At 31.7% G+C, this 25105-nt stretch overlaps 1 protein-coding gene across 6 annotated transcripts in view; it reads left to right on the top strand.

Moving 5' to 3' along the window:
* Positions 1-25105, top strand: part of LOC126698338 (disease resistance protein RUN1-like) — a 38420-nt gene that overhangs the window by 12682 nt on the left and 633 nt on the right. Inside the window, exons 1-6 of one of the 6 annotated variants that reach the window (XM_050395492.1) lie at positions 17105-20235; positions 20340-20681; positions 20767-21846; positions 21927-22759; positions 23492-24362; positions 24444-24576. In XM_050395492.1, coding sequence (XP_050251449.1) covers positions 19330-20235; positions 20340-20681; positions 20767-21846; positions 21927-22697 — 3099 coding nt within the window. In that variant the 5' untranslated portion in view covers positions 17105-19329 and the 3' untranslated portion in view covers positions 22698-22759; positions 23492-24362; positions 24444-24576. Of the gene's footprint in view, positions 1-17104; positions 20236-20339; positions 20682-20766; positions 21847-21926; positions 22760-23415; positions 24577-25105 lie in introns of those variants that run through there. The other 5 variants (XM_050395493.1, XM_050395494.1, XM_050395488.1 and 2 more) reach the window with 5 other exon arrangements.

Genomic DNA, 25105 nt, shown 5'->3' on the forward strand with positions numbered 1-25105 from the left:
AAGCAATTAAAACTTACATGACAATTTCAGATAGCAAATCTACTATTTTGTTTATTCTTGTAAGATTTAATTGTGTATAGTATTGATGCCATAGCTAGATGATGTAGAGGGTAATCTGAGAATGCTTTAGTCAAATGAGTTCCATAGCAGCAAATTGTTAGCATCATAACTGATTTAGTTCATAAATACAATAATAGAATACAAACAGAATAAATTGCTAACATCATAACTCAACTAAATGGTATAATCATATAATAAATCAATTGATGAACTTAATAAAAATATGAGGCAATAAAATCCATTGAGGAAAAAAAGTACTCACATTTAATATAAGCATATGCACCATAGAACTATGTTAACCACAATATCAAATTACAATAGTTACAAGACAACTTAAGAGATGAATGCAACAAAAAGTAAAGTACACCAAATCAAGTTTAAAGCATAATTTTAACAATTATAGCAGAAATATTAGCTACAAATCAAGATGGTAATCAAGAATACATATGTACATCTCAAAGTGGCTAGGATCAAAACATGTGCATATCTCTAATTTAAGCTTCTATTAAGATTATCTATAAGAATTGGTAACACCGTGAAATATAATATACAGTGTCTTCCAAACTTAAGACTATAACCATTCCCATCTCTTAAGAAAAAGAAAAAAAAAAGACCTAATTGTATTTCTTTTTATCTATTTTAAAAACATCATTGACAAATACCCAAAACCAATTAATCCAAACCAAGTCTAATAGAACTTGGGTAATTACTATATATTTGATTTAACCAATGTTTGTATTAGAATAGGTATCTTAAAACATGTAAATTTGATAATTATAAGTAAGTTGTCTACAAAGTACAATAAAAGTGTTAAAATTCTAAGTTGTCTAAATTATATGTTATACTTTGATTACAACATCCTTAGTTTAACTGAACTAAAAACAGTCAAAACTCAAAAATTCTACAAATTTAAAGTATATGCACCTTAAAAAATTAGATAGCAAGCAATCAACACCAATCCAATCAAATATGGTGATGGAAAGTTCTGTTTAAGCATTTCTTTAAACACGTTCAAGAGAGTTGAGAAATTAAAGGGAAAAAAAGTTTCTAAGAAATGAGAAACCAACTAATATAATAAAAAAGAAAATTGTACTAGAGAAAAGAAAAGAAGTTACACAACAATGTGCAAAAATACTAAATAGACTTCTTCATGTTATTATCTTAAACATTAACAAAGAAATTTTTATCTTCACTTATCCTATGCTTATCCACTTAAAGTTTTTTTTTTTTTTTTTTCTCCCCTTCTAGTAGCAAATCTAAGTCAATAAATTGCTCCAAATGAGATTTAGGAAGCATGAAGAATTCCACCAAAAAAAAAAAAAGGAGAGCCATTAAGGCATATTGCAAGAGGAGAGTTTAAATTGGTAAGCATTATGTTGTAATGCAACTCATATCCCAACAACCCACTCAACCAAACTTTAAATCAAATAAAAAAGAAAATATTTGATTATAGAATTTTGAACTAGAAAGTTGAGGAAAATAAAAGTAAAGAAGTTGGACAGGGGCTACACTGCATATTTAAATTTATAAAAAGAAAATAAAAATGAGACCAACTAACTTAGGAACAAAAAAATAGAATCAAGCTGGTTACACACATACTAAAGTTTATAACAATAAAACAACTGTCAAAAGTACACTACTGATGATGTCGAAAAATCAACAGTAAATCACATGGTCCTCACATGCTTGAAACAGCATCTGCACAACAAAAAGAGAAGACCTTACAAAGAGCACAGGTGTGGTGCCGGCCAAGTACCATCCGAAGGTCAAGTTAGAATTTCTCACAACTCTAGAGTGTTAGAGCTGGGTAAATTATGCATATCTTGGTTAGTGAGGGTTTTGGGGCTTTTATAGTAGTAGAAGGTTGACATCTCTGCCTTGGTTTGAAAGTCTTTTCTTTATAGGAGTCCTCATAAGCGTATTTTACGGAATCTTTTCCTTGTAGGAGACTAACACTTGCCATGAGGCACAAGATGTTTCTTTATACATGCGTACGTGGAGGTCAAGCCAGGATTATACCAGAGCCGTCAATCTTATGTATCCCCTTCAACTTAGTGTCGTCAGCTTTCCGTCTTCACCAACTAACCTCGTCAGCTTAAAGCCGTAGACTCCCTGCTGTTTGACAGTGGGCACAAAACAAACTGTCGGGTTTGATTGGAACGTCACCCTGCATCCATCCCATAAATGAGTATATTTGCAATTTTATCCTTATCAACTATGATTGGAATCCCTAAATATATTATAAAAAGAAATAGTTGAAGAAGCAGATTAAAGAACCAAACAGATATGAAGAATGCAATTGCAAGAAAATGCTCCCTTCACATAAACCATGCATTTCACTTAAAGGAATTGTCTCATAAATGTGCTCATTAGCTAACTCTTCATGAAAACAAAAAAATAACCTTGAGCAAATATTCATAATCCCACAATTTCACTCCCTGTTACAAATATCTTAACAGGTAAGAGGGGGAAAAAAACCCAAAAATTATAATGAAATTATTAAGTTTAAAAGATAACCAACCATTAAAATTTAGGTAGGATTTCAGCTTGTAAGAAGGTCTATGTCAATAATGTATCGATTTGTTGTAACTTGTAAGCATTCCCTAGCAGGTTATTCTTGCATTTCATTATAGTATTTGGAAATCATTAGCTCATAAAATAGTGGCATTTGGAATTCTAGAAATTGTATTACAAAAAGTTGCCAAGGTCAGGGCATGCAGCAGCCAAGACTATGTGACCCCTTCTTTTGATTCAAATTGTTGTATTGCTAAAGCACATCCCTAAGAATTCCATTACTCATCTATAGAAAATCATCCCACTAGTCTAAATAGTGAAACCTCACAAACACAAATAAGTCAAATTGATTAGAAAGCATAAAGAACAAAAATTTGAGGAGAATTCCAACCTTCTATAAGGCTGCTAGAAATAGGGTAAAAAAAGAATTAAAGCAGTTCCTAATTTCTAACACTTTATGCTTGAGACCACAAACTAAATATACAAAACTAGCTTGAAATTGAAATTAGCAATTATAGAACCCTCACTATTACAAACTAAAATCTCTCAAAAACCAACAAAATGTCGTCACTAAGCTAGTCTGAATAGTAAAACCTCACAAACACAAATAAGTCAAATTGATTACAAAACATAGTAACAAAAACTTGAGGGAAAAAAAATTAAAGCAATTCCTAATTTCTAACAATTTTACTAATTAATCTATAAAAATAAATGATACAACATAAATTAAGCCAAAAGGTGCAAAACGATGAAAATATATATCAATAGAGACATATATCAATAGAGAAATAATAATAAAATTAAATATTAAGAAGAAAAACAACAAAGGTGATTGTATTGTCCAAACATACAAATTTTAAATCATCCATGTTACAAATATGACTATTGAAATCAACGTTTTTGTTTTTTTGTTTTTCCTTTTGGGAATGATTCAATAAAACATAGATTTGCACAAAGCATAAATCAATTCAAATTTTAGGAGCAAACCAAGAAAAAGCACAAACCTAACAAAAATCTGCCAAACAAAAGCAAAATTTAACCAATACAACAATCAAAGAAAACAGAACTCAATAAATTGAGCAAAATAAATGGAAAATTAGGTTTACAGGTAGCCAAACCTTAAATTTTGATTGAGAGATTCTTTTTGTGGAAGACCCAATGGGCAGAGAATTAGTAATCTGCAATTGGAGAAAAAGATGGAAGAGAAAAAGGGAATTAGTTGAGAAGATGGAATATGGTTGTATAAACTACTAAACCCATATATTTTTCAATAGGGATAAAAGAAGCACCCTAGAAAATTACATTCAGCAAAGGGAAAAACAATCTGCGAATAGTTTTATACAATTTGAAATGGTAATTAAATAGGGGGGAAAAAAAACATGCCTACCTTTTGAATTGTCTGTTGTTGCAGAGAAGAAACAAAAGTTAGCATGAGTCTAAACTTTTGATTGGGAATACAGCATTTGGATTTTTGGTTTTTTTTTTTTTTAATTTCTTTTTTTGGCGAAACTACAATATTGGTCCCTCAAGTTTACCTTGTGTGTACAATTGGTCCCTCAAGTTTTCAAAATGAGTAATATAAGTCCTTTTACTAATTGCCATTAACAGTGTTACTTATATGGCTAACAGAATAATGACTTGGCATTTTATTTTAATGATGTGGCATATTTATAATTAAAAAATTATAAAACTAAAATTATGCGTGAGAAACGTTATTTACCAAATTAAAAAAATATTTTCTACCAATTGTAAACACCTAGCCACAGCTTAAAAAAAAAAAAAAAAAACACCCAGCCACGAGATAGAGAAGGGGAGAGAGGGAACAACAAGCCCTAGCCACCACAACGCTACCATACTGCAACACTATTATGTCACCCTTTCCAAAACTGCAATGCTACCATACACCCAATGATTTAAATCATGTCTAGTGGAGAGAAGGCCTATCTTGAGATCCGGATTAAGCAAGTGTCTAGTTAGGTAGACATTCTGATGAAGTGGGAAAGTCACATAGTGATCTTTATAGAACAATTATATAGAAATTTCTCTATCTACAACAACATGGGAAACAAGAAAAGCGAGAAAACCATTTGATCCTAGCAAGCTTTGAGGACATTTGTGGTTTTAGAGGCTGCAATTTCGTAGCGGCTGCTTCTGGGGTTACTGGAGATCCAATTCCAATATCCTGGGGCTATTTACGCACTATCACCTACATAACTGGAAAAAACTAATCTATCATTGCGGTTGCTAGGGTTCTTGTCCTTCCCTCTCTCCCCTTCTTTGTCTCGTGGCTGGGTGTGTTTTTTTTTTTTTTTTTTTTTTAAGCCGTAGCTGGGTGTTTACAATTGGTAGAAAATATATATATATATATATATTTAATTTGGTAAATAATGTTTCTCACATGTAATTTTAGTTTGTAATTTTTTAATAAAAAATATGCCACATCTTTAAAACAAAATGCCAAGTCGTTGTTCCATTAGCCACATAAGTAACATCGTTAATGGTAGTTAGTAAAAGGACTTATATTGCTCATTTTGAAAACTTAAGAAACCAATTGCGCATGCTTCAAACTTGAGGGATCAATTGCGCACACAGGATAAACTTGGGACCAATATTGTAGTTTTGTCTTTTATTTATTTATTATTATTATAAGTGGGTTTGTGTTTTTAAGTGGATAAAAAGACTCTCCAATGCAACGTACTATTTTTTTAAAGTTATACCTGGTTGTTTTTAAAGTGGCCTTTTTTCCTAATGTGGCAACACCTCTTTAATTACAAAAATTATACTTTAATTTCCAAAACATTATATCATTACAATTCTAAAATAGCCAATATGATCAACTTAGCATAAAAATTATATCATAAAAAATCAAGAGACATATACAAATGTTACAGTGAATAATAGAATCAATTTAGAAAGTAAGATAAATATATGTGGTACAAATAAATAAATGTAAGGTTTGTCAAGCAAGATGAGGTTTGGCAAAACAAAAGAAGTTTATCTTCATCTTGTGATAATGACGAAGACACAATAGCTATTGATGAGGGTAATCTCTATCTTCACCTTGTGATCATGATGAAGATGCAACAACCAACCACCTATTATGATATAGCACATCAAGGGAAAGAATCAATAAATCAACCAAAGAATTAAACATACTAAGGACACAAACAAAAGAATCCTCACTAAAGTGTTTGACTTCCTTAAAAAATGTGGCTCAAGCCACAACAAACCTTGAAATATAATTTGATAGGAATAAAAACCCAGACACTATGACACTTTACAACAAAGATTGAATAATTTAAAAATGAAAAATAAATTGAATATAAATTAAGTTAAATCAATGTCAAGACCATGTAAGAAAACATTTTTTTCACATTAAATTCAGTAAAGAAAATTGAGTATAGCACATACATAGCAAACTAAATTAGTGAAAAAACCTTCAATTGATCAAAGTTCAATCAAACATAAACTCTACCAATATATATAAAATAAAAATCATACATAGTAACTTCACTTTTTTCATTAGCATCAAGACAGAACAATTTACTATTAAATTCCCACGTTACTATCATAGTATCATCATAAGACAATCAGACCAAATCATGAATAAGACCTAGTGTGCTGAAGGAATTGAGTTTTATAAAGAAACAATCAACATACTAATTGTCGGGCCATTAAAAAAATTATGAAAAAAATTTGGTTACAAAACTATGAAGATTGCCTGCGCCAATTATAGATCAACAAATTTGGCCTTAGTATAATATAAATTAAGTGCCAACACATATTTCAATGGGTTATTCATTTTCAATGAGTCTTATGTAATTTAGGTTTTACACAGGTAATCTATGTTTAAAGTTGATGACCATCATAGATAGGTTTATTTTATAAGGAACCTATGAATAATAGCTCATAGGATAATTTGATGAGATCATCTATGATATCTAAATGGGTGGCCATTAGATGAATAATGAGTAATTATAATTAACAAATACTGCCTGTAATTCATGATGATGAACAAACTTGGCTAATAAATGAACAGAAATTAGTATAAGACCTGATGGGTTAACATATTGAACAAAGAGTGGTATTCTCTTAATATTAGGAAATTAGGCGATTGATAATTTGGTGATATAATGGTAATTTGCCAATGAGTAATAATTTCCAATTTGTCACTGTTTCCAGTTTATAATCATAAAGTCATTATAACGGGAAATCTATTGATTTCTATACCCACCAATAGAAATTGGGAGTTCATAATTGCATCAACTCACTCAAACATTTGTAGGATAAACTCACATCAATTTCAATATGGGCCTAGTGGTTTTCAAGATGTCTATTGTAGATGATCATTCATCAAATTTGAGAAACAATTACCAATATTTCGCCATGCATACCATTATTAATGATTATAATAAATCAATATTAAAATTTTTTTTTGAAAGGAAAATCAATATTAAATTTTTTAAAATAGGAGATTAGTTACATCAATAATCGTGTAGAAGAAATTGTCTAAATAATGTAACTATGCAATTAAATCACCAAGCAAGCACAAATAAGAAAACTTTGTATCCGTATAAAAGAACGGATAAATAAACCCATCAAACAACCTCACCCACATCTATGGTATCAACCTTCCCCAAAATGGCCCATTCATTCTTCCATCACTGCAAAGAGGAAATCATCTATACATAAAATATATCCATAACAAAACAAACAATATCAGAACTAAAAAAAAAAACTTAAAAAAAAAAAAAAAAAAAAAAAACCATATCAGAACTAAATCTCCACAAACCATAACAGAACAAATAACCTAAAACAAAATTGGAAACAAAAAATATATAACAGCAAAACGTTCAATCCTATTCTAATAGAATCCCAAAAATATCTTCAAGATTAGTTACATATATAAATGTTTAAATTCCGTTTCTTTATAGTGAATAACCAAAACCACTTTCTTTCGTTGTTGTAATTTTTGTAACTATAATAAGAAATAACAAAAGAAAATATAATTGAAAAGGTTTATTGGCAAAAAAATCAAAATAAAACTAAATGCAATCCAAATACCTTAATATAAACCAATCCAACCAAAATATCTCAAAACTAAGTCATATTTCATACCCAGATCTAAGAACACAATCATTCCGATTCTAAAATCTAGAATGTGAACGATTGAGGGAGAAATACATTGAAATCGGAACATTCAAAGTAGAGTACTAACACCACCAATAAACAAAAGCAATATATTCATCCAAAAAGTAGATGATAAACCGTTGATCTGATAAAAAAAAAAATCAAAGTAGATCCGAGCGATCTGGAATCTGATCGATTCAAAATTGGTATCTGATTGAACTTGAGGGCGTGTTGTATTGTCGACGGTGGTAGAAGCCTGGATTGTCTTACATCTTGACACAATTGACATACAAATTTCTCAGTTTTTTGCTTTCTCCATCTTCCGCGCCTTCTCTGTTTAACGGATTGTCTAGGTATGGGTTTGCAAAACGTTTTTGAACTTTTTATATCTTGTCTTTAGTGAAACAATAGTATAGATTAAAGGATACTGAACCGGTGTAGTTAGGAATTGCAACAGGTCAGGTTTGGGCCAGGATTTTTGATACCCGAACCTGACTTGTGGGGCCTCCCCTATTACCCAGACTCGGCCCGTTTAATAAACGGGTCTTTTTTTTAGCCCCAAACTAGGCCCATCGGATCTCCACGGGCCCCATCCAGCCACTTCTGGGCCTATTCCATGGCCGCCCAATCCAACCCAATCTTATTTTATATATATATATATATATATATTTAAAAAAAAAAAAAAAAAAAAAAAAACCCAAACACAAACACAAATCAATCAACATTGTTATCAGTTAAATCCTCAAACTCCATTTATCATTTATGGAAGAAACAAAACTCCGATTTTACATTTATGGACAGATTTTTACATCAACACAACATTCACTCCGATTTTTACATATTGAATCCTTAAACAAATACCCAAAAACAAAAACTACTGAGAGAGGAACAAAACTCCATTTATCATTTATGGACAGATTTTTACATATTAAATCCTCAAACAAATACCCAAAAACAAAAATTATTGAAAGAGGAAATGAACCCAAAAAAAAAAAAAAAAAGAACTCAGACTACTAAATCTCTCTTCGATCTAACAATCACGGGCTCCTCTGCGACAAAAACGGCAATCACCACAAGATTTGTGCTCCTCCACGAGGGTGAGGGTGGGTTGGTGAGTGAATGAGAGTGAGGTTGAGGATGAGATGTGAGTGTCTGAACCTGATTTGTGACTTTGAGAGTCTTGGTGGAGCCGATTAAGGAGAGTGAGAGTGAGAGTCAGTGAGGGAGGTGGCTGAGTTGAGAGAAAAAGGAGAGAAATGAGTTTTAGGTTAGGGCTTGTGATATATATTTATATATATATATATATAGGTCTTTTTTGTAATTTTATATTTAAGCTAACTAGGTCGGGTTGAGTCCGGGTTCGGGCTGGGTTTTTGCCAAAACCTAGACCTGTTTCGGGTATTTTTTTTAAAAACCAAAACCCGACTCTATTCTTTATCGGACCAGGTAAAACCCGACCCATTAGGGTTGGCCATAAATTGCCACCCTAGGTGTAGTATTTGGGTTTAAGATATACGGTGTTTTAGTGAGATTGTAATTCAATACTCAAACATTATAACGATCACTTTTGTAACTTTTTTACTGTCAACGTGTCAAAGTTTTAAGTGGGCACTTTTCCTACATGTCACAACCACCTTAATTGTAAGAAAAGACTTCTGCTATTATATATGGTATATGATATGATATAGACTAGCATGTAATCAATGCAAATGCATGGATGCATTTAAAATTAAAAACAATTTTTATTATAAAAATATAAATAATTAGTGAAATTATTAAAAAAAAAATAGCATGTAACACATGCATACATATATATACCTTTAAAATTAAACATGATTTTTATCATAAAAATATAAATAATTAGTCAATTTTTTTTTAAAGTAAACGTAATTAGTCACATTTTAAAATTCTTACCTAAATTTAATGCTATTTATGGCCCTTCTTTTCTTTTTTTCTAATTTTTAATAAGATAGAATGTGTGGTGATTTTTATTGAGTATATGTAATTATTTTTTTTTTAATTTTTTAAAGTTTATTAATATTAGATTATTAGTATTTTGCACTCATTAACTCACTTGGTACAAAAATTTAAAAACTTAAGTGGACACATGACACAAATTTAAGTGGATAATTCTAGTGTGGTTACCACATAAATTTAAACACATGGCGCAAAATTAGATTCTATTTATAAATTCTGATTAAACTTTCTCTAGGCTTTCCCTATATATATATATATATATATATATCATATCAAATCATATTATATATAATAAAAGTTGAGTTTAGACGCCGTAGTTGCGCCAAGTGGCTTCATCAAATTGCAGAAATTTTATTAAAGTTTTAGAATTTTAAAGAACTAAAAAGGAATAGTATACTAGCAAGACTCTAATTCATTCTTATCATTAAGTAGTTTATCTCAAAAAAAAAAAAAAAAAAACTATCATTAAGTAGTTTATCTAAGAAAAAAAGAAAAAAGAAAACTGCTTCTTCTTTTTTGTATTAACTTTAACGTAAACAAATAAAAAATAAAAAATCTAATAACAATCTAGCTAATAACGTTAACTATTTTTTTGGGATAAAATATACCTAAACTTCTTGATTAGGTAAAGTAAGTGTATATCTATAAATAAATAAATAAATAAATAAAAACTGGAAAAAAAAAAAATCTAATAACAATCTAGCTTACGCTACTTATGTACTTGAAGTTTGGATCAGTGAGAATTACAGTGTGTGTGGGATGGATATGCAATACATGGGCGTGTGCAATTCAACTTTGTGCAACAATAGCTAAAGTTATAAAAGCACACATTTCCAGTTTCGGCACAAAAGCAAAGTGCCAAACCTCAAAACATTCAAATAGCGTTTTCATAATCTTATTCTAATACTGTGAACTCTTCGACTTCCTCTCTCTCTCTACCACGAACAATAACAAGAGGAAGAACAGAAGATAAATTACAGGGCGAAAATCTAAAGAAAGCTGTAAGCAAGGTTTTTGTGTATTCTTTGGCTGCTTTTGGATTCTTCAATAATATGTTAGGTCTTTATTACTATTCTGGTTTTTCGTTTTCAGTTTTGAAAACACTTCCCTTAAAAGTTTAAAATAGCTAAGGTTGTTTTTTGGTGGTTTAGAAAAATGGAGGAGAATATTGGTCACAAACAAACTATCAAAACCGAACCCACCACACCATTGAACAATGATTGGAGAGCTCAACTTACACCTACTATTAGACACAAAATTGTCAATAAATTGTAATTTTCTTCCTTCACACTAAATTTCTTATTTTTATTTTCATATTTAATTTCTTAATCTTTATTCTTAGTCTTTTTTTTAATCCAAAAAAGAGAAAAAAAAAAGTGACTGATGAATGTTTATTTATTTGTCGTTCTGTCAAAATTCAAATATATTGCATTCAATAAGAGTGTGATTGCCTAGGCTTCATTTATTTATTTATTTTCTTTATACTTTTAAAAGAATCTTTTTTATTTAGGCCAAAAATGATTTTAGTACTTCACTAAAGTTTAAAGCTATTGTTTTTAGTTCCCAAAAAAATTAAAAAGTGATTGATATTAATTACGATTTATTTTTAGTCTCTACGGAGCATTTTTAGTTTGACCATGTCATTTGAGGGCTTAAACATTATTCACTCTAAACTTTACCGACTAATCATGCATTTAAGCCATTAATTGATAAACATGTGTGTGTTTAAGAATTGATGTATAGTTGTGTCTGTGTCATATTTGTATGGTTCATGATATAGGTCTCATTGTGTGGGGTCTTACTAATAGCAACACTCTTTATAGATTTTATGGAATCACTTCCATTTCGTCCATAATTTTTTGTATTTCATTTAGTTATTAATAATCTACATTATTAATAAATTTTATTACTCATGAAAAAAAATGATGTTTTAGGTATAATTTAAGACTTAAAATAGTAACATACTCTTAATTAATACTTTTAAAAGAACAAATTTGGATGAGTGAATCATTTGTTTACTCTAATTTTTTTTTCCATCAAATTGAATAGGTTTTGTGTATTTTTTGTCTTTTGTTTAACCTAATTTTCTTAAGTTTTATCCAATTTATATGGTTGTAATTTGAGAATCAATCATTAAATATGCTTAGACATGATTTTGTGTGTGTGTGTGTTATGACACGGGTTCAATGGTGAAATGTTACTTTCATCCTCACAATTTTGATTTAGAGAACAATCTTCTGTTTAGCTTATTATTAAGCATATATTAATATAAATTTGATGATAAATTGTTCATTAAATTTGATGACTTTTATCAATCATTAAATTTTCTATTATTTTGTATATCATTAAATTTTAATAATAGTACTTTTTTTTTTTAGCTTTGAGAACTGTTACAGATTGTATACTTACATTACAGGTACTCAATGTTTTATGATCGAAGTTCCATTGGATGCACCTTACCCTAAAGATATGTGCTACCCCTTCCCCCAAATCTCAAGAAATTAGCATTTAGCTATCAATATTTTTTTTTTAAAAAAAAACACTTCCTATATATGAAAATATATATATTCTATAAGTCTATGATAAAACCATGTAACGCACGGGTCTTTAACTAAATTTTTAGATTTTTAAAGAATTAAATTAATATTATTTTATCAGAATATCAAGCTACAAAACTTGATTATTGAGGGATAAGCACAATCCAAATTCTTCAAGAGGTGATTAATATAAATCTATCCTAAGAAACAGTATATATTTCCAATAATTTGATAATCTTTATCTATTCCAAAAAATAATATATATCTCCATTAATTTGATAATTTCTAAGTTAATGACATTTAAAATATATAAATAAATAAATATATATTTATTTATTTATATATCAAAATTCCTTATTGCTATCAACCACGTTCTCTCTCTCTCTCTTTTTATAATTTTTTTAAATTTAATTTTTTATATGTTACGTTATGTTGAATCAACTCTTTTTTCTTTTTCTTAGAAGCAAATGTTTGACTATATTCATCTACCCAAATTAATTTCAACTTTACCTTTTTTTCTTTCTAATTTCAAGTCATTTTTAAAATTGAATATTAAAATTTTTCATCTTCCTATAAAAATAAATAAATAACTCTTCTTCTCTCCAACCTTTCCCCTCCCTCTTTACCACTTTATCTCCCTACTAATCTTTACTTTACCGTTAAACTTCCCTCATTATTTCTCTTTTTTATATTTTGACTCTTCTTCTCCCCATCTTATTTTATATAAATTTGATATCATTTATTCCATTCAATCCATATTTTTTCCACACAAAAACTGTGAGTACTCTCTCTCTCTCTCTCTCTCGATTTTTATTCTTTCTTATAACTCTAATTTAGGTTGGTGGTTTTTTTATTAAATTTTTAAAATTTCCCATCACAAATCGCTCTTATAGCTTTGGTTGAATTTTAGTTTGGGTTAATACGTAGTTTTTTCTTTTAAAATAGAAATTTTAGTTTATATCAAAACAAAAAAATACAAGCTACAAATTTGAATGTGCCTACCAATGGACTTCCATTGAATAGAGATGAATTCACAATGTTTTTAGCTTCATATACTTCTTTGGTAATGTGAATTTAAGAAAGAGAAAAAGTTAGGGAAAGGATAGAGGGTCTTTCATAATTCTCTATGTCTTGAAGAAAGTGGAGGGCCTATTGGTCTCCTACTGGAATTTTGTATAGAAAGCCTTTCGCTATAATTTCCTTAACTTTTTGTTATTCTATAATGAAATGGAACTGAAAGTTTTCCTTTGCCTGACTTAACAGCTAGAGACAGATATACAAATACTTTTGGAGAAGGTTGATATGGCTCTTAAAAAGCACAAAATGCATATGGTTGTGGCAAATGAGCTTTTAACTTGAAAAGACAAGGTTGTAGTTGTTACAAGCAATGAAAAGATATCAATTTGTCGTTTACAAGACTCAAGTTGGTAATGTTGTGCAGAATCCCTTGATTAGACTTATTGTCGAGAGATATTCAGCTTATGTTGAGAATACGGACCTATGATATCTAAGCCTAAAATATCATCAAATGTTTAATATAACAGATGTATGGACCATAATCAAAGGCCCAGCCCAAGCTCTTGGCCTGCTCCCTTAAATCGACTTGGCCCATCTCGACACTAAACCAAACACTGCCGAGAGCATCGAGCCAATTACCCATTTAGGCATGGATGAAAGGTAATGCCTTGGGGTAATCCGCCTACCAAGCCTGTCTTGGCGTCTAATGCAAGTTCCAAAGGATGTCATCTCAAGAGTGTGCAGTGGGTCACATCTAGTCAGGAATATGAAGTAGAGAGGGACCCACCTACTTGGGGAAGGCCACCCCTCATGATAGCAAACCCACTAAAGGAAGGCTATAAATAGGGAAGAAGGGTATGAGAAAGGGGGTCAAAATTATTAGGAGAGAAACATGAGAGTAGCGAGGAAAGACACATTTGGAGATTCAGAAATCCTGTTCGAATTCTAGAAAAAGGGGGTCGGCCATACAGTCATCATCTTGACAAGGCCAAGGTAAAAAGAGTCAAGGGCTCAAACCTCTCATGGATTCCATCAAAAACCTATAACACCATTTCTTGGGCCTTCCACTGTGGGATAAACACAACCTAGAATACAAGTAAATTAGGGCCCTCAACCCAACACCCTCGTATTGTTGGGCTGAGCCACCACAACAAACATTTACCAAAAATTGCTCTATGGTAGCAGGTCTTTGTGATAATCATTTGGATTATTTGGTAGGCTGGCTTTCCTTTGGGAAAAAAATAAATAAGAAATAAAAAACATAATTTGATTTCAATCAAAGTGCTTATAAAATAACCTCTAAGGGGAAGGGGATTATAATAAACATTATAATCGCTCTATAATCTACAAAAAGTGAATAAAGTTTTTTTTTTCTTATTTGTAGAGTATCGAAAAAGTCAAAAAAATATTCAGTGTAGTAATTTTTTATTGTTGCATTCTGTGTTTGGTGAAATTTCTTTTAGAAATCTTATGTGTTTTTCTCAAATCTATTTGTTATTTTTATTTTGGTCATTTCATTACAAATAATTAGCATCTCCACCATCAAATTTTTAGTTAATTTGAACTTTCTTGATAAGTTTTTACTTTGCTTAGTTGATCATCTTTACTGAAAATGCCAAAAAAAAGAATAAGATAAAATATAATTTACTCTAGAGCATCATTATGCTAATGTTTTTATGTACAGATACTTAAGAAACTTTTTCTTTTTGCTTTTTATTTTATTTTATATTTCCACTTTATGATATATGATTTATTGATAACGATCTATTGCATAGTTATCATTATTTTCTTTTTCACTTAGTTTCAATTGTGAGGAAGAAAGAGATGTGGATCTATGTTTTGGAGAAAAATATATGTATAAGAGTTGAATTGCATACATCTGTATAGTAATAAACAAAGTATATGTAGTTACAACTTGGTTTAATAGTTCTCACACTATTAATTTTTTTTTTTATAAAATTATTGCATTCTATTTTTATACATATCTCACTATATATAACACCTGACTACAAAATATATTTTGTTACGCTACAAAAAAAATTCTAATTTTAAACATAATTTCAAGTAACACATATTGAATTTTTAAAATATTAATTCAATAATTATCTAATAAAAAATAATCATATCAAATTCTCTCGCATGTGGCGTGGTTCTATGACTAGTTGTTATAAAATTCAAGGTCACAACTGAAATTAAGGCTAGGTTCATTACAGCTTCCATAGATTCCCTCCCGACTCACAATAGAATCAGTCTTCTTACAATTAATACTTGGGTACCCAATAAGTATAAATTTATAATCAGTCCTTATTCACAAACTTCCATTCAAAGATACCTGGTTTGAACAAGAAGATACCTAGTATAAATTTATAATAAATAAAGTGAAATCTATTCATTTAGTCCCACAACAAAAAGAGTCGTGCACGAACCCGCACCTCCTTTTTGTCCTCATCTTCTAACCCTCACAAAGACGCAAACCCTTACATGCAATGCACAGCCTTCCACATGCCTGCTCCCATTAACAACCAATTGAAGTAGTTGTTGATGCCTCGAATAGGAGGAGGCTTCTTGCGCACTGACTCTAATAGAAAATGAATTGTTTGACCCATGATTGCCGGTCCCTCTGTCTCACTCACACTTTGCACCACTGCCTAACGTTATTTTAAGGAGTCTAAATCTTCTATCTCACTCTTCCTGTTCCACCATATACTCCACAAATAAAAACATGCCACATATCCATCTATTTTATTAAATGCTAAATTTATGACTTCTATTATTTCAATTACCTAAATACAATGGGTTATTTATTTATTTATTTTAGGACATTGAAATAATAGACGGCATAAATTTAGCATTTAATAAAATAGATGGACATGTGACATGTTTTTATTTGTGGAGTATATAGTGGAGCAGGAAGAGTGAGACAGAAGAATAAAATAACACTGGGCAGTAAGTGTGAGTGAGACATGGGGACCGGCAATCATGGGTCAAAAAATTCATTTTCTATTAGAGTTGGTGCGCAAGTAGCCCTGCAAATTTTCAGTCACACCTGCAATTTCCTAAAGTTGTAAAATAAATTCAGCTCATTGCACATCCATTTCCTTCATGGCTTTTATTCAATCATCATAATCGTCTTCTTCTTCTTCACGTAGATGCAAATATGATGTCTTTCTTAGTTTTAGAGGTGAAGACACCCGAACAAAAATTTACAGACCATCTATATGCTAGTTTGAAACGAAAAGGCATATCTGTTTTTAGGGACAATGAAAAACTCAAGCGGGAACATTCATTGCCCCAGAGCTCTTGAAAGCAATAGAAGAGTCGAGATTTGCTGTCGTTATTCTCTCAAGAGACTACGCTTCTTCAAGGTGGTGCTTGATTGAACTAACAAAGATTGTTGAGTGCATGCAAAAGACGCAATTGGTTGTTCTGCCTGTTTTCCACTATGTGGATCCTAGTGATGTGCGGAATCAAAGGGGGACTTTTGCAGAAGCCTTTGCATTGCATGAAGAGCGTCTCAAGGATTGCATAGGGAATGTTCAAACGTGGAAAATTGCTTTGACAAGAGTTGCTAATCTCGCTGGATGGGATTTAAAGGATAGGTAAGAACTTGGCAAAAATACAAATTACATCCATTAAATTTAGTCACTTGTCATTTTGATTTTTTAAGTTTCATTTTCGTCAGTTTGGTTTTGTAAGTTCATACTTTATGTCACCGTTAGTCTATCCATAACTCTTGTTAACAAATAAAAAAAAATTTTCAAACCAAAAAAAAATTAAAATTTCTTTAATTTTTTTAAAAAAATACAAACTAGATCAGATATGTTTGGTCAATTGTCATTTTGGTCATAAAAGTATCATTTTTTTTTTTTTTATCATTTTAGTCATGTAAATTCACATTTATTGTCACCATTAGTCATTCTTAACTTTACGAAAAGGAGGAAAGACTAATGGTGACAACAATTGTGAATTTATAGGACCAAAATGACCAAAAAAAAAAAAACTTATAGGACTAAAATGACAATTGATCAAATTTAAGGAGAAAATTTACATTTTTGCCAAAGAATTTCTTTGGAATAATACTATTTATTGTCAACTTTCTTTCTTTTTTTTCTAAATTTATTTCTCGTTACTTTCTTAGTTGGCCAAATGATCAAAGAGCATTATAAGTTTAACCTTATTCTAATCCTAGTAAGACTAGATTCTTGTCAAGCAAGTACATGCACACATAGACTTGGGCCTTACAACAGGTTTGACCCTAATGTCTCTAACATTGCCCCCATCTAACAATGACTCTCTTTGTCCCATATATATTACAAACTTTGAAATTTATAATCTCAAATTGGATTTTGGTTCAAGAACCTTTGCATGGTTTGGCATGGTAGACTGGTAGTCCCTAAATTATTCAACACGTGCAAACAAAGATAGACTAGCCAAAAGTGGGCCCGACATGTTAATTCGACCCAAAATTGAATCCGACTTTCTTTTTTTTCTTTTTTCTAGGTCATGTATGGGTCAACCCGTTTGACCTGTGACTAAAGATTTTTTTAAAATAAAAATTAGACTAGATAAGTTAGGAAATCACTCCAAATGCTAAACCATGTAAAAAAAACAAAACATCAACCATCTAAAGGTAATGATTACGTTGAATCAAATAACAGTTGCTAAAAACTTTATTTTCTTATTTGACCACAAGGCAACAAGATTTAGAAAAATGGAGCTTATAATATAAATTTTGAGACCATCAAGTAGCTCAAATTGAAATAAAATCTCTGCATCATTTGGTGTGATAAAGCTCAAAGTATTTTTCTAAACCTCAAAGTTTTGCAATAAAACTCATAATATCCTTGCCAATGTCAGTATCATCCGTGGCAAGTGAAACTACATCTCTTTCACTATCTCCAAGTGAAACAAAGTCTTTATTTGAGAGAACGAGGGTCAAAGGGATGCACCGCTATTAACCGGGAATGCAACTAGAGTTATGGATGCTTATTGTTCTATTTCTTAAATTATAAATTAAAAAAAAAATTTCTAAAAACATTTTGTGTAATTTGTGGAATTTTTTTTATTGAAATAATTTTTTTAAAAGAGAAAAATTACATTGTTTCGGGGCTCTTAATGGCAAAGAACCCAACTTTTATAGTGATGATGATATCATTAGTTTGAACTTTGAATTTTGTAAACTTAAGAATCTAAATATTATTTAACTTTTGTTCTTGACTATTTTGCTATTTTCGACATTTAGTAAATTTTTGTTCATATATTTATTTATTTTTTACATGTGAAAAAATACGGGTTGACCCGGACCTAATCAACCCAACCTGTTTATAACTTTTTTAGAATGACCAATTTTAACCTTAATCCGATTGACTCATCTTGAACCTAACCCAACACAGCCTGCTTGCTAGGTCAAAAAAAAACTTAGTAATCCACATTCTACAAGTCACTTGAGGAGTTTACATAACTTTGGTTTTTACAATCTACCCGTAATGTCTTCATTTGAATGCTTGCCTCCTTTTTATAGTTTACGTTTCTTGCAGAATTGCCTTGATAAGCTGGTAAAAATGTCTAGGGCAAATGGTTAGGCAAAAAGTAGAATTATGCAGATTTTTTTTATGAAATAAAATTTGGAAAATAGCAATCCAAGAAACATACAATAGAGGAATTAATATAATTAGGCACTTTCAACTCATTAAACTCTTATAGTCATAAAGACACACATGGCTCTCAATTAACGACCATATGATGTGACCAAAAAAAAAAAAAAAAATTCAAACCTCAGTTACAGTGCCATATTATACTGAACAAAGCTAAGATTTTGCTTAAGCTGAGTGCATTTTTTTTCCCCTCTCAATATGGCTAGCATTGCCTCATCTTTTTTTTTTTTTTTTGGGTATGTGTGTGGCTATTTTCTTTGCAGACTTGAATCAACAGTTATCGAAGAAATCATTAAAAGAATATTTAGTGAGTTGAATTGTAAATTCTCAAGTGTTTATGAGGACCTTGTTGGAATGGACTCTTGTGTAGAGGAAATGTTGGATTCATACTTGGCTGAAGGGTTGGATGGTGTTCGTTTTAAATTGTTGGGATTTGTGGGATGGGTGGAATAGGCAAAACAACTCTTGCGCAAGAAATTTATAAAAGAATTTCTAATAACTATGAAGCTACCAGCTTTATTGCTAATATTAGAGAAGAAACTAAAAATCGAGGTCTAGATTCTTTACAGAAACAACTTCTTTCCAAGATTCTCATGGAAAGTGAAATAAATATATGGAATATTCCTGAGGGAATCAATCTTCTGAGGAATACACTATGTAATAAAAAGGTTTTTATTGTTCTTGATGATGTGGATGAAGATGAACAATTAAGAGCATTAGCAGGGAAGCAAGATTGGTTTGGTCCAAGGAGTAGAATCATTGTAACAAGCAGAGATAGTCATTTATTGAAAAGATGTGGTGTGAATGATATATATAGTGCTAAGGGGTTGAGTAATGATGATGCTTTGCAGCCTTTTAGTTGGAGAGCTTTCAATAAACCATACCCTGAACAAAATTATGTGGATTTTTCTAAGGGTTTTGTGAATTATGCTCAAGGCCTTCCTTTAGCTCTTAAAGTTCTAGGTTCTTTGTTGTTTGCTAAAAGAACGGAAGAATGGAAAAGTGCCCTAGATAAACTAAAAGAAGAACCTAACAAAATTTTTTTGGATATACTTCAAATTAGTTTTGATGGGCTAACATATGCACAAAAAGAATTGTTTTTAGATATTGCATGTTTTTTCAAAGGAGAGAACAAAGATTGCATGGGAGATAGTCTAGACTACAATCTTGGTGTTCTTATGGAAAAATCTCTCATAACCATTAGTGACCATGGAACATTGTGGATGCATGATTTGCTACAAGAAATGAGTCAAGAAATTATTCGTTGTAAATCCCCTAAAGAGCCTGGTAGACGAAGTAGGTTGTGTTCTTATGAGGATGCCCTTCATGTATTGAAGAATAATACTGTAAGTTGACTAATCTAGATCTAAACTTGAAGGAATAAATATATTATTACAAAAACTTCTAATCATTTGCCAGTTATTCTAACTTCATTGTCATTTGTTATTAGGGAACTGAGGAAGTTGAAAGCATAATGCTAATTGCACCTATTCAAAAAGTGGAAACCTTGAGTGCAAAAGCCTTCTTAAATATGAAAAAACTAAGATTGTTAAAAATTGGTAATGTGCAGCATCCAAAAGACTTCATTAAAGGTAATGTGCAACCTTCAAAAGACCTCTTTAGAGGTAATGTGCAACTTTTACAAGGCCTCACTTATCTTTCTAATGAGTTGCGAGTTTTAGAATGGCATGGATATCATTTAAAATCCATGCCAACCAATTTCCAACCAAGCAAACTTGTTGAATTGAGAATGTGTTTTAGTGGCATCAAACAACTATGGAAAGGAATTATGGTAAGATTTTCACTTATACAAATGTGTAATTTATTCCATTTTATATAGGCTTGACTTTATCTAATTATTTATTGTTTCATAACAGATTTTAGATGAATTAAAAGTTATTGACCTAAGTTACTCTCCAAACTTGATCGAGACTCCAAACTTCAGTAGAGCCCCAAATTTGAAGAAGTTGATTCTTCAAGGTTGTACAAGACTATCTAAGATTCATGCATCTCTTGGAAATCTCAAATGGCTTATTCAACTAGATCTTAATGATTGCAAATGCCTCAAAAGTCTTCCTAACAAGATCAGCTTGGAAGCTCTTGAAATATTTGATCTTGGTGGTTGTTCAAGACTGGAGAAGTTTCCGGAGATTGTGGAAAATATACCACGTTTGTCTAAACTTTATTTGAATGAAACTCCTATAAAAGATCTACCATTATTAATGGAGCATGTAACTGGCCTTATTGAATTGGATCCAAGAGATTGCAAAAAAATTTCAAGTCTTTCAAATGCTTGTTGTAGTTTGATGTCTCTAAAAATTCTCACTTTATCTGGGTGCTCAAAAATTGATGAATTTCCAAAGAATTTGGGGAATCTCAAAAGCTTGGAGAAGCTAAATATGAGTGGAACTGCTATAAAAGCACTACCTACATCTATCAAACTCTTAAAAAATCTCAAAGTACTGTCTCTTCATGGATGTGAAGGGTTATCACCTAAATCATCGAATAAGCTCATCAGCTTTCAACGAAGAAGAAGTCTAGATCCCATGGTAATGTTAGAGCAATCTTTATCAGATTTTTGCTCTTTGACTAAATTGGTTCTAAGTTTTTGTAATCTTCAGACAATCCCAGATGATATTGGCTATTTGTCGTCTTTATTAGAATTAAATCTAGCAGGAAATAATTTTGTTTGCCTTCCTAAAAGTATGATTCAACTATCAAATCTAGCAATTCTTATGTTGAATTTTTGCACTAGTCTTCGATCATTGCCAAAGCTTCCATTAAAAATTGAGGTTATTGGTGCAAGATGTTGTACCTCACTGGAAACATTATCAATAAGACCAGAAGAAGAATTTGTGCCGGGGCTTGATCTTACCAATTGCGTCAAATTGATTGCGAATCAAGAAAATAGTGATGTGTTGTCTAGAATGCTAAGACGTTATATCATTAATTACCAGGTCTCTCTCTCCCTCTCTCTCACTCTCTCTCTCTCTTGCATGTGACAGAGGTACTAAACATTATGATTTTTCTGTTTCAGAGACATGTTAAGCTAAAAGTACGGCACTACGGTCTTTTGATTCCTGGAAGCGAAATTCCGAAATGGCTTAGCCACAAAAATGTAGGGACATCAGTGAATCTGCAAGTGCCTTCTTCAGATTTATTATGTAACAAATTGATGGGAATTGTTCTGTGTCTTATTTTTGTATTCCGCCAGCATCATCCAGTTGACCAACTTCAAATTGAGAATTGTTCTATGGGGTTTTTTGGTACCTTCACGCATGAGCTTCGTTGTTCCATAAACGCCGAGGGATGTGAAATTGACACAAGGAGGCTTTCATTATCCGAGGAATTTGGTAAGATTGAATTGTATCATCTTTTGCTGTTTCATTTACCCTCTAGAGACTTCATCTCCTTTGGGAACTGGAAAGAAAAATTGATACCAGTGGATGCCAGTGGACTCACCCAGATTGAGGTTAAATTTGAAACCAAAGGTCCAGGCTTAGAGGTTACAAAATGCGGGGCCAACTTGGTATTCGGACAAGACATTGAAGATGTCAAGCAAACTAAGGCTTGGTCTAGCAACCACAGCATCACTCCTTATGAGGATGATTTAGATACCAAAATTAAGCAAAGTCGTGATGAGGCTGGACCTAGTGGAGAAGCACCACACCCAAAGTGGATACAACTCCCTAATCTAATTCAAAGTCTTGTGCTGTGTTTGGGAAACTGGCCTGGGAATTTATGTACACCAGGTCAAGGTAACCCTGATTCTGAGGAGGAGGAGGAGGAAGTGGAAGAGGAATTCTAGTGAAAGTGGTAGCTGTGATGAATCTGTGAGGCTGATAAACCTGTTTTTTTCGTGATTTTTGTGTGAGTTACCCTCTCTCTCGCTACGAACTTTTTCGTAGCTGTATATTTCTTTTTTCTCTTTAAGTTTTTTATTTTTTTTTAGAATCTTTTTCTTTCTAAATTCATTGGCATATGCTTGCATTTAAAAAAAAAAAAAAAAATTTATGTCAAGGGCCATTTTACTTCAGTAATTCACTAATTTGTGATTTTGTTTCTGACTATGACGTTATTGAACTTTGTTGACTGATTGTGTGTTCATCATTTTTGTTTAATTATGTTAGAGGGTAAAATCAGCACTTTTGTTGCTCTATTTATGGTATTTACTAGTACAAGTTTCCATGAGAGAATACAATAGATGCATCCCACTTATTTGGGCTCTTTTTTTCTTTCACTACATTAACCCTTTTGAAATCTGAAATGGAGCCAATGATTTTTTTCAGTTGTATTATTGATGATCTCTGAGGCTATGATGAATTTTGTTAAGTTAGTTGATTAGTATGCTGCGGAAATTTTGCCTTTTCGTTTTCAAATTTCAATGGACTATCTTCTATCAATTGAAAATCTTTAATTGTGTTATTAACTTATTGTTGATCAGAATCATCATTATTAATGTACTCAGCACAAACTTCTATTTTATTGATTTAGTTTTACCTGTTGTCTATGCACTTCTTTTTCAGTCTATGAGCATACAGATACGATTCTTGACAATTCGGAATTAATTAGAAACTTCTCGTCACCTTATTTGTCATTCAGAAACCAATATCAGATAAAGAAGCCATGCAACGCTGGACGGCAGAGACATTGTCCTACTGCCAGTAGCATGGGCTTTGGTGCCACTACCACCACCCACTACACTGTCTTTTTGTATCTGGGGCTGATGCTGAAGATGGTTGAAAAAGATCCCAGAAAGATTTCCAGTAAGTATCTTTTTTCATCTCTCTACTTTTTTTCTCATGTGGGTTTAATTTCCTTTTATTTCCCAGAAGCTTTATCCTTTTTTCCTTTTACATTTGTCTCTTGTGTGTGACTATTTCTCTGTTTGGCAGCAAGAAAACTTGAGGAAAATTAGCATAGAAAGGGTACAAATCTTTTGAAATTCTATCTTGTTTTGATGTTTTAGTTTCGGGAGTTGTAATGCAGAATTTGGGTCGAAATAGTGGTGCCAGGCTTAGTTCTTGAGTTCTCCACTTGCTGGGTTCCCTTTGGAACATATATATTTTGTTATCTTATCCTACATTTTTCATAGAAATTGGACTAGTGGCAAAATGCTGGGGTTTATGCTCCGTTATGTTTTTTGTTTTCATAACATATAAGGACTGCTCAAGCAAGCCAGTCTGTTTGGCTTTGCTGGCAATTTCTTTCCTTGACATAAAATGATTTTTTTTTTTACCAAGAAAATAGGAGGAGCTTATTGTGAATTATGTTGTCTTGTATATATGTTTTCTGAAGATACCAGTTGGAGCTATGACAAAAAGCTTTGGAGGAGAATTTAACTGTATATTTAGGACAGGTTGTCAGAATGCCCACATTGCTGTACTGCTTATCCACAAGCTGGGTCACATGATAAGGAAGTCCCAGAATAGCACACGTCTTTCTCGCCCCTATGGTGGCTCTGGTTCAGCAGGTAAACTACCATTTATAATGTTGGTTTTGTAAAATGATGTTCCGCTTTGGGTTGTATTTAAGTTTAAGACAATTTTTGTAGTTGAAGCTGATACATTACACAATAATGAAGTGGTGTGCTCCTTGGCTTGGCTGAGGTGGGAGGTGTGCAGGCCATGAGAAGGGGGTTAGGCTGTTGGTTTTTAGTGCTTATTTATGCAATTTCTCATCGTGATTTTAAGAAGGGGCTTTTAGATTCTTCGTGCCTCAAGTTCACCTTGGAAGGGAGTTTGGCATTTAATAAATAGAATCAAACTCATTACTCCTCGAAATATATTAACAAAACCAAAATAAGGCTTGACCAGCAATAAAATACATAAGCATCAATTTCAAGTATTGAAGATTCAAATGCTAGTAATTGGCCAACCTTGATGGTGCAAGTGTGGGCCTAACTCTTCTAACAGCATGGTAATATGTAGAGTTTTAGCAAACAGTAAGGTATTGCGTGGCCTCTTTATCTGGTAATAAGTGTCACAGGTAATGATTTTCACAGCTATCAAATTATCTCTTCATCGCATTCACCACCTCTTGTTGTTGCTGTTAGTAAGATCTATCAAATCTAAATGTTTTAACGGCTGCATGCATAACTAATTAATGCTGTAGGATTGTAAAATAATTAAAATTTGATGGATTGTTGATGATGTTTGCAGTTGCTTTATTAATGCTTGCATACCTAAGGTATACACTATTCTCTTCAAGTTCAAG

This window comes from Quercus robur, chromosome 9 (genome assembly GCF_932294415.1).
Source record: "Quercus robur chromosome 9, dhQueRobu3.1, whole genome shotgun sequence".
NCBI classification, from domain to species: Eukaryota; Viridiplantae; Streptophyta; class Magnoliopsida; order Fagales; family Fagaceae; genus Quercus; species Quercus robur.